The 14,686-nt window shown below is 48.6% G+C and overlaps 1 protein-coding gene across 1 annotated transcript in view; it reads left to right on the top strand.

Annotated features, from left to right (window-relative positions):
- The window catches only part of RASGEF1C (RasGEF domain family member 1C), an 838,438-nt gene that overhangs the window by 813,375 nt on the left and 10,377 nt on the right, over nt 1–14,686 (top strand). Inside the window, exons 4-9 of the mRNA XM_021689932.1 lie at nt 522–722; nt 1,915–1,989; nt 10,476–10,565; nt 12,117–12,219; nt 12,723–12,802; nt 12,885–12,980. Coding sequence (XP_021545607.1) covers nt 522–722; nt 1,915–1,989; nt 10,476–10,565; nt 12,117–12,219; nt 12,723–12,802; nt 12,885–12,980 — 645 coding nt within the window. The remainder of the gene's footprint in view (nt 1–521; nt 723–1,914; nt 1,990–10,475; nt 10,566–12,116; nt 12,220–12,722; nt 12,803–12,884; nt 12,981–14,686) is intronic.

Raw genomic sequence — 14,686 nt, 5'->3', positions numbered from 1 at the left:
CAACGGCCCCCAGGGGCCGTGTCAGACTTAAGGAAGTGTGAAGCCCCCCGTGCACACTCGGCCCAGCTAGCCAGATGCCCCACCTGCAAAATGCTGCTGGATCTGTGTGTTTCAAAGCAGCGTGAAGAGAGCACACATCTTCTATCTGACTACTGACCACCCGCCATCCTCCCAGGCCTCTGGGGCCGCAGGGCACCCCACCCACCTGCCTGAGGGCTCATCGCTGCCTGGACGCCAGGCCCCAGACACCCACCCCTGCTCCGGAGCCAGCTCCTTGGCTTGTGGGGCCTGAATCACCTCGGGGGCGGGGGAGCATCATGGCCTCTCTTCCGTGCACCCCATCCAGGGCAGCCCAAAGCAAGCATGCATCTGTCCAAGCTGCGCGGTGAGACACTTCTGTCCACGTGCCCAGGGTGGGGACAGGGCCGGGCACCACTCGCCATCGCTCGCATCCTGGCCGGCCCAGAGCCTCAGATGCTAGACATGCTCAGGCATGTGCTCCTCTCTTTCCGCCCCTCCAGGCATACCGAAAGAGGATGCACCAGGTCCTGCAGGCTCTGCACCAGAAGCTGGCCACTCAGGGCCAGGGCCCGGAAGGCCTGCTGGGTGCCGACAAGCCCATCTCCTACAGGACCAAGCCACCGGCCTCCATCCACCGGGAGCTCCTTGGCGTCTGCAGTGACCCCTACACTCTGGCCCAGCAGCTGACCCACGTGGAGCTGGTGAGCAGGCCTGTGCCATCCCCTAGCCAGACCCAGAGCCGGGGAACAACTGAGAACCGGCCATCCCCGGCCCCCCGCCTTGTGTCCGCATCACCCAGGGCTCGAGCCTGTCCCAGCAGGGCCAGCCAGGCACCTCCAGGACGCCCTGGCTCTGGAACAGTCTCTCGCCATTCCAGCGGGAGGGCTGGACATGCTAGGCCTGCCCGGCTTGGACCCTTGGCCTCCCTGAGAGTCTGGGCCCGGGACAGAGGAACTGGGTTCGAATGCTGGCTCTGGCACCACCTGCCGTGTGCACTTCACCCCACTAGTGCCTTCCCTACCAGGGCCTCAGTTTCCCCATCCAGGACTCAGACACGCTGCACCCACCACAGCCTTCCAGAGAAGTGCAGGTAGGCCTTCCTGCGTGTGAAGGGGACATCCCAGCCTAGCCTCCAGCAGGTTGGGTTCCTTGTAGATGCAGAGGGGCCAAGGGGCCTGCCCCAGAGAGAGGGGAGGTGGGGAGCAGGTTTCTTCTCTTTTAAACCCTCCCCCATTTATGGCTCCCTTACTTTCTGGCATTATCCTCAGAACTTAACGTGCACCATCTCATTCCATCTTCCCTCACCCGGCCAGGGAGGTGCTATTATGATCTCCTCTGCACCAATGAGGAAACTAAGGTCCAGAGAGGCTAAGAGACTTGCCTAAAGTCACCAGAAAGAACAGAGCCAGAATTTGATTCTGACCCATACCTCCCCGGGAGGGAGCAGGTCATTTCAATGGCCCAGTTTTGAGCCTGGTTTCCTGGGTATAACCCCTCCCAAGCACGCCCTGTGGGGACCTTGCCTCCTGCCCCCATGAACTTCGGCAGCCCCTGGGCATGGGAAAAGAGGGGTGCCTCCTTCAGGATGGTTTCAGGCTCTGTGACAGCCCAGAATGGGGGAGCTCCCTCTCTCATATAAATAAATAAAATCTTTAAAAAATATATCAACCAACTACTGAAGTCTGAAAAAACCATAGTTGGTCAGTCCTTCTTTCGAGTAGAAATGGTGTTCTCACCCTAGTGCGAAGGGCAGGTGTCCAGAGACCGTCCTGGGGTGGGCTGAGAGGTAGGGAACCCGCAGGAGCACCATGCCAGGCCCGGGGTGGGCACCCCCCCTCCCCCCCTCCCCGCACCTGCCCCCTTTCCCAACTCCTCTTCTCCCTTCTGGTGCAGGAACGGCTGCGGCACATCGGGCCTGAGGAGTTTGTCCAGGCTTTTGTGAACAAGGACCCTTTGGCCAGCACAAAGGTAGAAGGCCCTTGGACAGGCTGTCCCACCAGCGACCCCCGCCCACTGGCCCGTCTGGGGAATTCGGAGGTGCCCGGAGCAGAGCAGATGGGCTTTCAGGGGCTGCGTCCACTCCACCCGTGCCCCTCCAGCCCAACAGCCCCGAGTCCTGGGGAAGCCGGCCGGTCACCCACCCAGCGAGGGCGGAGGGCGGGGGTGGGCGTGGAACCGAGGCCCGGGGTGCGAAGGAGAGTGGAGCGCGCCCCAGGCGCTCTCCAAACCCCCAAGGCTCTCCCAGCGCGTTTCGGTGGGCGCTGGTGCCCTCCAGCGGCCACCCGGGGTAGCGCGCGCGCTACTGCGCGCCGCCCAGGAAAGCTAAGGGCGCTCTTCCCTTAACTGGTGTGGTGGCCCCCAGGCCACGGACTGTGGACCGCGTCCACGCACGGGATTTCGGGTTTGTCCCTCTTCTGTCAGAGCCCAACCAGTAGGATGTCTGGTGCTTATCAGCCGGGTGCAATTCGAATCAGAACTGGAAACATTGTTGTCTTCTGCCCTCTGGTGTAATGAAATAAGAGCAACTAAATATGAGTGCATTTTCACCTCTCAGATAAGCAAAGATAAAGCATCGTGGGTGTGTAGGGAAAGACACACTTTCATACATGGCTGGTGCGGGGGGGATTGGCACAGCGGCTTTGGGGGGGTGCAGTTCACAATAGCATCAACACTTGAAATGTACACCCTTGACCTCAACTTCACCCGCCTAATAATTTATCCTAGGGATATACACACCCTATGTACACAAAGATGTATGCATAGAGATATTTGGGATATACTGTGGCTATTATGGCCAAAGGCTGGAAGCAACCTACCTTATCACCCACAGGGACTCAATTACAAATTACAGTACGTCCACACATGGAATGCTATGCATCTATTACAAAGAATAAGAGTGGCTAGAAGTAGAGAATAATCACCCAGATCCATTATAGAGAGAAGAAAAAAATCTAGAGCGAAGAGCAGTGACGAAGAGGATGTGGCCATTTGTGTAACAACAAAAGGAGGGAGCGTGATACCTGTCTGTTTGCACAATGCATGCGTGTAGACAATCTCTAGGAATACTGAGTACTCTTGGGAGCCCTGCTTGAGGGTGGGGGTTGGAATGGCAAGGAGACTCGGCCACTCTCAGCAAGTTGTTCTTATGTTTGGTTTTGGTTTTTGGCCATCTCCAAGAATTACTTTTTTATTGTGAAGTACATCAGATGACCCGTGATCTCTCTTCACCCACTCTACGGTAGATGAACGTTTGTGGTTGTTTCCAGCCTCTTGTTATTATAGATATTGCTGCTATGAACATTCTTACATGTTTCCAGGTACATCGGTGCCTATTTTTCTAGGGCATCAGTTCTCAAATGATTTGGTGTTAAGACCCCTTTATACTCTTAAAAGTCATCAAGGACCCCAAAGAACTTTTGGTTATGTAGATCGTATCTACCAATATCCATCATATTAGCCATTAAAACCATAACTTTTAAAGATATTTATTTATTCAAAATGGCAATAATAACGTATCACATGTTCACATCGGTAACGTATTTTATGGATATAACTAGATTTTCCAAAATAAAAAAATTACTGGGAAGAGTGATATTGCTTTACTGTATTTTTGTAAATCTCTTTAATGACCAGTGTAACAAAAAGACAGCTGGATTCTCTTATCTGCTTCTGCATTCAATCTCTTGACATACATTATTTGGGTTGAAAAATCCAACGTCCCACAAATATGTAGTTGGAAAAGGGAAGAGTATTTTACATTATTTTCAGATAAGTGAATATTTTTCTTTGATACTATGCTAAAACTCAGCAGGTGGTAGTGTTTTTTAAGATTAGTTGCAATTTGGAATCTGAAAATGTTATCAGTGGACTTTCTGTACTCGGTTGCATTTAAATCTGTTGGTCCATCTTGCATCTTAATGGATCTTTTGCCCATGTATGATTTTATAACATCATACGTTGGTCGTTTGGAAAATATGAGTTCTCTGAACCAGGCAGATCTTCCAAATGTTGGTGCATTTCATTATACGATATTTTAAAACCATATCCACTAATATCACTACTGATCTCATCCTTGCAAAAAAGCCCTTGCATATTGGGAAACTGTCAAGGTCACAGACGGGGATACATGTCTTATAAGTTCCCAATTCTCTCTTGAAACCTTGAATTTTATCAGTGACAACAAATACTATCAATTACTTCCTTGAAGTGACAGGCTCATTTTGTTGATTTTCAAGAAAATACCAACTAGGGTGCCTGGGTGGCTCAGTCAGTTAAGCGTCTGACTTCAGCTCAGGTCATGGTCTCAGGATCCTGGGTCGAGCCCCATGTCGGGCTCCGCGCTCAGCTCTCCTTCTGCCCCTCCCCCTGTTCGTGCTCACTCCCTCTCTCATATAAATAAATAAAATCTTTAAAAAATATATCAACCAACTACTGAAGTCTGAAAAAACCATAGTTGGTCAGTCCTTCTTTCGAGTAGAAATGGTGTTCCATGAGAAAAGTGGCCAGTTCTGCTCACAAGTCACACTAATGTTTTTCCTCAAACCTGACTTCTGTATGCCCCAGAAATGCTTTTGTGTACTGTTCCATCCCACAGAATACCAAAAAGATATGTGCACAAGATTGAGATTTATTTTTTTTTAAGATTTTTATTTATTTATTTGCCAGAGAGAGAGCACAAGCAGGGGGAGCGGCAGGCGGAGGCAGAGGGAGAAGCGGGCTTCCCGCTGAGCAAGGAGCCCGATACGGGACTCCATCCCAGGACCCTGGGATCATGACCTGAGCTGAAGGCAGATGCTTAACGGACTGAGCCACCCAGGCATCCCAAGATTGAGGTTCAATAAAATTGAATATTTCACCTCCTCGAGGACATGCTGAAGTCACACTCCACGTTTTTCTTTGACTAGGAACGTGTGATAGTGAAGAACACAATGACCACGAGTATGGTTTGGTGACTCTGTTTGTTTGGGACTAAGGGGGGGGGCAATTTCACCCACTAGTCTTTCACACATCAGTGCAAATGTCACCACAATGAAAAGACAATGACGTTGTATGAACACGAAACTAGTTGTGCCCTTGGAGAACTGTCACTCTACAATATACCCAGGAGGGAAATGACTGTGTCAGGGGCAGGGCTGGTGAGGCTGCCCACGAGAAAGTAATCTTGCTCTGCATCCTAAGTGACACTTGAAATCGTCAGACTTCCAAATGTTTGTCAAACTGTTCAAGGGAGCATCTTCTCATGTGTCTTGGACATTCCTATTTTCTCTTCTATGAAATTCCTGTCACCCAGTTTCCTATTGGTGGTTTGGCTTTTTCTTAAGGATTTTAAAGAGGTTTTTTGGTAAGCTTTAAAAAAACATTTGTGGGCGCCTGGGTGGCTCAGTTGGTTAAGCGACTGCCTTCGGCTCAGGTCATGATCCGGGAGTCCCGGGATCGAGTCCTGCATCGGGCTCCCTGCTCGGCAGGGAGTCTGCTTCTCCCTCTGACCTTCCTCCCTCTCATGCTCTCTGTCTCTCATTCTCTCTCTCTCAAATAAATAAATAAAATCTTTAAAAAAATAAAATAAAATAAATAAAAAAATAAAAAAACATTTGTACTAGATGACTATCCTTTGTCAGGTGAACTGCAAATTTTCTCCTTTTTTTTTTTTTTTTTTTTGCTTTGCATTCTCATTATTCTCTGGATGAGAAGGTGTTTTTAATTTTAACCTAGTTGGAAAAAAATATTTTAACCTAGTCAAATTTATTAACCTTTTCCTTTATGTTTTTTTTGGGGGGGGTGTGGGGGAGGTAAGAAATCCCTCCCTACTCCCTACCCAGGTCATAAAGATAATCTCTGATGTTTTCTTCGAGAAGTTTTAATATTTTGTCCTTCACGTTTAAGCCTTGGATTTGAAATTCACTTTGTGGCTATGGCTTGAGGTAGAGATCCATGTTCATGGTTTTCCACACAAATAGCAAGTGTTCCTGCACCATTATCTATATATTGTCTTGCCTGCTATACGCCCTGACAGTTCTGTCACTGTCATATGCCAGGTTTGATCTACACGTATAGATGTCTGTTCTGTCCACTGGTCAATTTTCCTATCTCTGCGTCAATATACATCGTCTTCATTATTATGGTTGTATACTTGGGTTTTTTTCTCCCTATCTGGTGAAACAAACCCTCCTGTTCTTTAGGAGTGGTTTGGCCATTCTTGGCCCTTTATTTTTCTATTTGAAATCGTATAACCCTTGCCAAATTCAGTGAAAACCCTACTGGGATTTTTGTTAGAATATATGAAATATGGACCAATTTGGGAAGAATTTTCATCTTCATGATACCGAGTCCCCCAACCCATACAAATGGTGTGTTCTGCCATTTACTTAGATCTACTTCATAATACCTTTCTAATGTTTTATAACTATCTCCATAAAAATATTACAGATTTAGTTAGATTTTTCATTCTCATTATTCTTTGGATGAGAAGGTGTTTTTAATTTTAACCTAGTTGGAAAAAAAAATTTTTAACCTAGTCAAATTTACTAACCTTTCCATTTATGGTTTTTTGGGGGGGTGCGGAATGCATATTTTTGCTGTTATTTATGGCATCTTCTATTGTACTTATTTCTGAACTGCTTGTGTAGTTTAAGGAATGTCTTTAACTTTTGCATATCAACTTTGTATCTGACGATACTGTACATTCTTCTTAATTCTAATAGTGTCTCTGTGTTCTTTGGTGTTTTTCACATAAACAGTTACATCATCTGGGAATAATGACAGTTTTGCTCCTTCCTTTCCAATCCTTATTCTTTTTTTTAAAGATTTTATTTATTTGAGAGAGACAGAGAGAGAAAGTGAGAGAGCACAAGCAGGGTGAGGGGCAGAAGGAGAAGCAGACTCCACTGAGCAGGGAGCCTGATGCGGGGCTCGATCCCAGGACTCCGGGATCATGACCTGGGCTGAAGGCAGATGCTTAACCGACTGAGCCACTCAGGCGCCCCTCCAGTCCTTATTCTTTTTATTTCTAGGGTAGTCATACAAAGAATCCTCCACTGATATGAGATGGACATGAATGACAGATGGGTCCTGTTTTTTAATTCTCTGAAATGTTGGGATTACTAGTTATTGCAGAATAACCCCGCTAAGTCTGACCAATAGAATTTCTTTTTCTTGCGTATTGTGCTAACTAGCACCTCTGGCAAAACGTTAAATAGAAGTGTTGCTAGCAGGCATTCTTCTTTTGTCCTGATTGTAAACAATGCTTTTAACATGTCATAGTAGAGTATGATGTTGCTATGAGATTTTTTTTTTTTTTTTAGATGCCCATTATCAGCTCAAGGAAGTCCCCTGGTCCTACTTTGCTGAGAGTTCTTATCATAAATCGTTGTTGCATTTTATTGACTACTTTTTCTGGGTCTATTAACCTTATGTTCTCTTCCCTTTTAAACTGTTAAGTGATTACTTATACAGTAGTCCCCCTCCTTATCCGTGGGGTATATGTTCCCAAACCCCCCAGTGGATGCCTGAAACCATGGATGGTACTGAACTCTGTATATACTACATTTTTTCCTATACACACGTACTTATGATAAAGTTTATAAATCAGGCATGGTAAGAGATTAAGAACAATAACTCATAAGCAAATAGAACAATTACAACAATATACTCTAATAAAAGTTATGTGTATGTGGCCTCTCTCTCTCAAAATATCTTATTATACTGTACTCACCCTTCTCCCTGTGATGATAAGATGCCTACAGGATGAGATGAAGTGAGGTGAAGGACATAGGCACTGTGATGTAGCATTAGACTACTACTGATCATCTTACCTCTGGACCATGGTTGATGGCAGGTAATTGAAACCATGGACAACAAACCACAGATAAGGGGGGAACTATTGTATTCGTCGGTTTCTTTCTTTTTCAATGTCAAGCCAACCTTGCATTTCTGGGATAAATGAAACTGGGTCGTGATCCTTATATTTTTCATACATCCTTAGGCTCAGTTTGCTCTTGTTTTGTTTAGGATTTCTGTAACTATAATCATGCGATTGACTTGTCATTTTCCTTTCTGTCCCTGTTCTTGTCTCATCTTTGTTTTCTCTCTCCCTGTTCTCTGTTCTGTGTGAATGACCAAATTATCTGTTCCTGGACCATTGGTAGAATTTGCCAGTGAAACCATCTGAGCCTGGTATTTCCTTTTAGGGAAGACTTTTATGTGCCCATTCAAGATTTTCCTTGTTTTGGTAATTATAGGACTATTTAGGCTTTCTATTTATTCTTTACTGTACTTTTTAATTTATATTTTTCCAGAAATTTGACTCAGTCCTCTTAAGTTTTCACATTTATAGACACAAGGTTATTCACAATACTCTCTAGTTATCTTTTCAATTTTTTCATATTCATATTGACCTCTAATATTCTTTGTATTTACTTCTCTGTTTCTTCATCAATCTTGCTAAGCGTTCATCAATTTTATTAGTCTTTTTAAATAAAGAGCTGGCTTTGTTGATTCTATATGTTGCATCTTTCTTTACTATTTCATTTTTTTCTCTAATCTTTATTATTTCCCTCCATCTGCTTTCTTTGGATTCTTTCTTTGTTATTCTTTTTCTAATTTTTTAAGTTGGATGTTCAGCCCGTTTTCATCCTTTCTTCCATCCTAATAAAAGTATAGTGCTTGCTTCGGCAGCACATATACCATCCTAATGAAAGTATGAAAGACTATTCATTTCTTTCTAAGTATATTTTTTATTTGCACCCTCAAAATTTTGTTTTTCAGTATTCTCATTATAATTTCCATGATGATTTCATCTTTGACTCATAGATTATTTTAAAACGTGTTTTTACATTTCTGACTATTTGAAAAGAATACACATTCTCATATGATTGAGTGCAGGCAGGCTTCCATACTTGTCTGTTAATTCAGCTATGTAAATTGTGCTGCTCAGATTTATATTTATACTGCTTTTTTAATCTCCACAATCTATGAATTGCTGACCTTATGTTAAAATCTTCCACTGTGGCAGTAAGATATGATTTCTCCCTATAAAGGAGTTTACCTTTCTGACTTTCTTTGCCTCCGTATTTTGAAGCTATGTTGTTAGGCACAAGCGAGTTTAAATTTGTGACATATTCACGATTAATCAAACCTTTTATCATTATGTGGTTCCCTTTGAATCTCCTCTGATGCTTTTTGCCTTAGAGTCTTTTTTTTTTTTTTTTTTTTTCCTTAACATCTCTTTTGTCAGGGTGCTAGGGTGCTTAGTCGTTAAGCATCTGCCTTTGGCTCAGGTCATGATCCCAGGGTCCTGGGATTGAGTCCCGCATCGGGCTCCCTGCTCAGCGGGAAGCCTGCTTCTCCCTCTCCCACTCCCCCTGCTTGTGTTCCCTCTCTCGTGTTCTCTTTCTCTGTCAAATAAATAAATAAAATCTTTTTAAAAAATCTATTTTGTCTAATATTAGTATAGCTATATGATGAATATCACATATTTTTCAATTTTTTCATGTATATCTTTGGGTTTGGGGTGTGTCTCTTGAAAATAGCAAGTAGCCAGAGTTTTAAAATTATAGCAGTTGTAATTACCAACTTACGTGGATTCTGTGCATCCTTTGCTTGTCTTCCCACACCTTCCCTGTCTTTTCTCCTCCTTACTTTACTTCTTTTGGATTAATAGATCCCTCATTCCATCTTCCCCTCTACTTACTGAAGGTCATACTGGCCATTTCAACATGGATATTTAAGTTAAGTTTAATCTTTTAAACTCTCATGCATTTTATGCAGTTGAATATTCTACCTCAATTGAAAAATTACATTTCCAAAGGATATTTTATGTTATATGAAAAGGTTCATATGGAAAAACATGACTCCTGTCTAGGTGCAGCTTATCTAACACATATTTTCTCCTTAGGGCACTTCACAGCCCTTGTGTGCTTAGGAACTACAGCGCTGTGCTTGGAGCCGCTCTAAGCAGGGGACTCACCATCACACTGAATAGATCACAAAAAAAGACAGTTGTTCACACAGTATGGGAGCTGAAACGAGAAGGCACGTTGTCACTTAGCTCAACCTCAGCTGGGAACATACCAGCGCTTTGGGTGACTCCCGATTTTTTGCCACTCTGCACAGATCCATGAATGACAGTGAAAGAGACATGAGTAGTGATTTGGGGTTACAAATGCATTTTGAGGAAGCAGACAGATTCACAAATATAGAATCTATAAATAATGACAATCAACTGTGTGTGGGGGTGTGTATATACATACGTACTTACATATATATATCATATTAAATGACATCTTTGAATGTATAGAAAAAAGACTGGAAGGATACACATCAAATCATGGGTATTTGTGGATGGTTTTGAGGTCTCAGCATTTTTCAGATGATCTATAAGAATGATCGATGAACTGACTTCATGTTCCCAAAGTTATTGACAGAAAGACTGAGTGTGGTCCTTGTGTCTTTCCTAGCCTTGTTTCAGTGACAAGACTAACAATCTGGAGGCTTACGTGAAATGGTTCAACAGACTGTGCTACCTCGTGGCGACTGAGATCTGCATGGTGGGTAGAAAGCTGGGGAGCGTGACCCGGCACAGCCAAAGGTGGCAGGGGTTGGGGAGAGCCAACCTGGGAGGGAACCAGAAGGGCATCTTGAGCCTGTCGGTATGCAAGCCCAGGATCAAGCTGGGCACCTCTCTGGGACAGCAGGTGTCACCCAGCTTGCCTGCAGTGACATTTCCCTCTGGGTAGAGCCTGGCATGGATCCACTGGACTCCGACATGGGCATCAGAGACTGCCTGCTGAAGGTGTGAGAGGCAGTTTGCTGCTTGGCCAGGTGGATCTGTCCCCTCCATCTGTGCCTGTCGGCCTCGGGTGCCCTGACCTGCAGCCACACTGTGCTTGGCTCTCTCTGGATTTAGAGTAGAAATGACCCAACCTTTAAGCATTGGGAGATTATACATGCAAAACCCAGGTCTCCAACTTCTCCCGGAAAGCAGGAAGACTTGTCAACGCTGGGCCAGAGGCACTTGTCACCAAGGCATGGTCCCTCGGGGCCAGACCCTGTCTCCCCTCTTCTCTTCCTTGGAGTGCGGGGAGCCTCCCCACCCCTCCCACCATCGGGTGAAGCCCTGGGACCATTTGTTTCGGGGAAAGATTGGAGGCAGCACAGGTGCCAGGTGGAGCTCTCCGGGAGCAAAAGCTGAGATAGAAATTGGGATGAGAGAAAGGCGCAAAGGCAGGGCCGTTCAGAAGGAGAAGCTGGTCTGTGATGCCTCAGCCTCGGGAGCGCTTCTGGCTGAGGGCCCACAGCAGGTGGAATGCTTGGCCTCTGTCCCCCTCCTTGCTCGGCCATCACTGTCACTGTGCAGGCTGCCCGGGAGGGACAGGAAGGACCTCAGGAGGGAGGCTTTCCCAAGGGGGTTTGGGCAGCATGTCTCACGCTTCTTGGTAAAGACCACTGCTGCGCAGAAGTAAGCAAGCAAGATCTGTACGGGAAGAACGCAAGGCTTCCAGAGGCCCCACCTGTTTCCTGCATTTCCATCTCTGGCCTGGCAGCTCAGAGGGGGCTTTGCTTGGGCAAAGCTGGATTGAACCCTCCCGGGGGCTGGGCAGTGCCTCAGTCCAGGACAGCCCAGGGGATGACATGGTTTGTTTGGAGCCATCGGAGAAGTCACAGTCCCAAGCGCGTGGCCATAAGCTGGGGATGAGGTCATGCATTCAACAGAAAGCAAGGGAGGGGCTGCGCCAGTGACAGAACCTGGGTCAGTGTGTGGCCCCAGTGTGGGGAGATCGAGCGTGGTGCACGGGGGGACAGGCGAGGGAGCCGTGGAGGGTGCTGGAGCCGGACCCGGAGGGCGGATTGGTGTCTTGAACACAGCAGGAGGCTCCTCCACCCCATGAAGTCCTGCCAGGCTCCACCTGAGCCCTCCAGGGCGGTGGGCTCTGCTGGGCCTGCCCAGGACGTGCTGAGACCCTGAGCCCTCAGGCTGCAGACTGCCCCAGCATCAAGCATCTCGGCCATGAATGGGGCTGAGAGCATGTTGATGAGGGACTGGCCCCATGATGGGGTGGGGACGTGTCACCACTGAGGCTCAGGTGCTCTGTCCCCAGCCGGCCAAGAAGAAGCAGAGGGCCCAGGTGGTGGAGTTCTTCATCGACGTGGCCCGTGAATGCTTCAACATTGGCAACTTCAACTCTCTGATGGCCATCATCTGTGAGTAGGCCGGCAGGCCCCAGGCCTCGCTGGGAGCGCCCCCAGAGAGGCTGGATGGGCACCCACGGCGGGAGGGGTCCGAGCCAGGGTGCTCCTCAGAGCAGGGCAGGTGCTGCTGGGCCCGGAGGTCCTGGAGAGGTGCCCCCTTTGAGGCAAGCTTACCCTCCTCAGAGGGGCTTTGTGAGGACTTGGCCGTGTGTCCCTAGATCCAGGGAGCGCGGGGACCTAAAGCAGACCCTGGTCACCGTGTGGTGCCAGTGTGGTGGGGAGTGGGGCAGGGGCCTGCACACACAGCTGCCAGGCTCCCTGGGACACAGTGTCCACCAGCACCCACCCACCCATCCACCATCCAGCCGTCTGCAGCGGGCTCAGCCTCGGTCAGGGGCAGCCACCCCCAGGCCTCCTGCCCGAGGGAGTAAGCAGACTGTGCGGCCCGGAGATGCCCCCGGAGATGCCCCCCCCCCCCCCCCCCCCCCCGCCCAGCTCGACCCTTCCTCTTGCAGCCGGCATGAACATGAGCCCCGTCTCTAGGCTGAAGAAGACCTGGGCCAAAGTGAAGACGGCCAAGTTTTTCATCCTCGAGGTGAGCAAGGCTGCTGGGCTGCCGGCTGGCCCTGGCCGACCCTGGGACGCAGCTGCCCAAATGCCTCCCTGTCTCCTTCTAGCACCAGATGGACCCAACAGGGAATTTCTGCAACTACAGGACAGCCCTGCGGGGGGCAGCCCACCGCTCCCTGACCGCCCACAGCAGCCGTGAGAAGGTAGGTCAGAGGCTTGCCTGGCCTTCAGAGCTCCTCCCTACTCCATACCTTGGCCCTGGGTGGGCTGTAGCAGAGAGCCAGGATGCAGACTCCAAGGTCACCTGGTCCAGCCCCCTGCTCTTCTGCAGCATCTGTATAGACAGCCATGTTCCTTGCATGCCTCTAAAATGGGGAACTCACCACCTCACAGAACAGATCAGCCCATACTCATGCAGCTCCCACTGGTAGGAAATGCTTCCTTATCGGGCTGGGGTTGTCCTCTCTGGCTCTCTGGAGGGCCGTGCAGAGGAAGGCTGCTCCCTCTTTTTTTTTTTTTAAGATTTTATTTATTTATTTATTTATTGAGAGAGTGCACACAAGCAGGGGGCGGGACAGAGGGAGAGAGAATCCCAAGCCAACTCCTCGCTGAGCACGGAGCCCAATGTAGGGCTCGATCGCACCACCTTGAGACCATGCCCTGAGCCAAAATCCAGTCAGACGCTCAACTACCTGAGCCACCCAGCTCCCTACCACCACCCCCAGGCTGTTCCTTTAGTGCCCCCCAGGCCCCCTCCTGCTTCCAAAGTCAACAGCCCAGGCTCCAGTTCCCTCCCCACTTGGATCTCTTTGGTCCCTGAACAGTTTGATTTGTCAGATCAAATTGTTTCAGATCAAATGGTCTCTAAGTGCACAGGGTCTTCCACCACCTTACTCCAAATGCAAGACCTTCACTGATGGGGCCTCAGATCACAGCCACATTTTTGATGCTGAGTGAACCAAGCTTCTCCCTCACTAAAACTGCCTTTTCACAGGCTCTGTTCTTCTACATTTGCGGCAGGGCGGGGGGGGGGGTGGCGGTTAGGGGAGGGGGGTGCCTTCACTGACCCTGATCAATTGTATTGGTCTCCCGAATTCTCCTGGTGGCCTCCCACACCAGAAACTGCACCTCGGGATTGCAGCGAGCCTCTGACTTAGGACCTGTCACCAGCCTGGCAATTAGAGTGGTCATCTCCATGGGAAGAAACCACCGAGGCTTGCCGTGCCCTGTCCGCCTGGTCTCTGGGCAGGGATATTGGTGGAATTAGTTCTCTGCCATGGTTTGCGCAGGTCTGTTTCCAGCCCGCGGGGTCGCAGAACAAGCTGCTTTTCTTGAAATTCAAAGTCACAGGACAGGCACCAGGGGTTAGTTCGGCTTGGGGAGCAGACCAAGACAGGCACACTTGTGCTCCCCGGGAGGCCTTCCAGCCCTGCACGCCCCGCCCAGCAGGGGGACTGCACACAGAGCCTGGCCGCACTGCTGGCCACATGCTCTGCAGCTGGCCTTTCCTGGTTGGGCTGTGAGCCCCTCGGCAACTCTAGGCCTGAGGTGGGTTCCGCCGGGGAGCAGCATTCAGAGAGGCAAGACCTCAAAATCCAGGGCAGGCTTGCCTGTCCCCCCGGAAGCCAGGAAGCTGGAAAGCCAGAGTGGCAGGGACAGCGACCTGGCCTTATTGAGCACCTGCTACCCGAGGGCCACTTGACTCTGTCCCCGGCCCTGTTTAATTCTGACAACAACTGATGGAGTCTAGCAGGGCCATTTCCCGGATGAGAAGACGGAGTCTCAGAGAGGAATCTCACTGTCCCGTCACACAGCAAGTAGGCAGCAGGGCCAGGAATCAGACTTAGCCTCTCCGGCACACCACCGGGCTGCCTCCCGTTCCCGGGGCGCAGGTGCTGGGCAGCAATCA

This window comes from Neomonachus schauinslandi, chromosome 7, assembly GCF_002201575.2.
Source record: "Neomonachus schauinslandi chromosome 7, ASM220157v2, whole genome shotgun sequence".
In the NCBI taxonomy this organism is placed as follows: Eukaryota; Metazoa; Chordata; class Mammalia; order Carnivora; family Phocidae; genus Neomonachus; species Neomonachus schauinslandi.
This window is presented reverse-complemented; position numbering and strand designations above follow the sequence as displayed.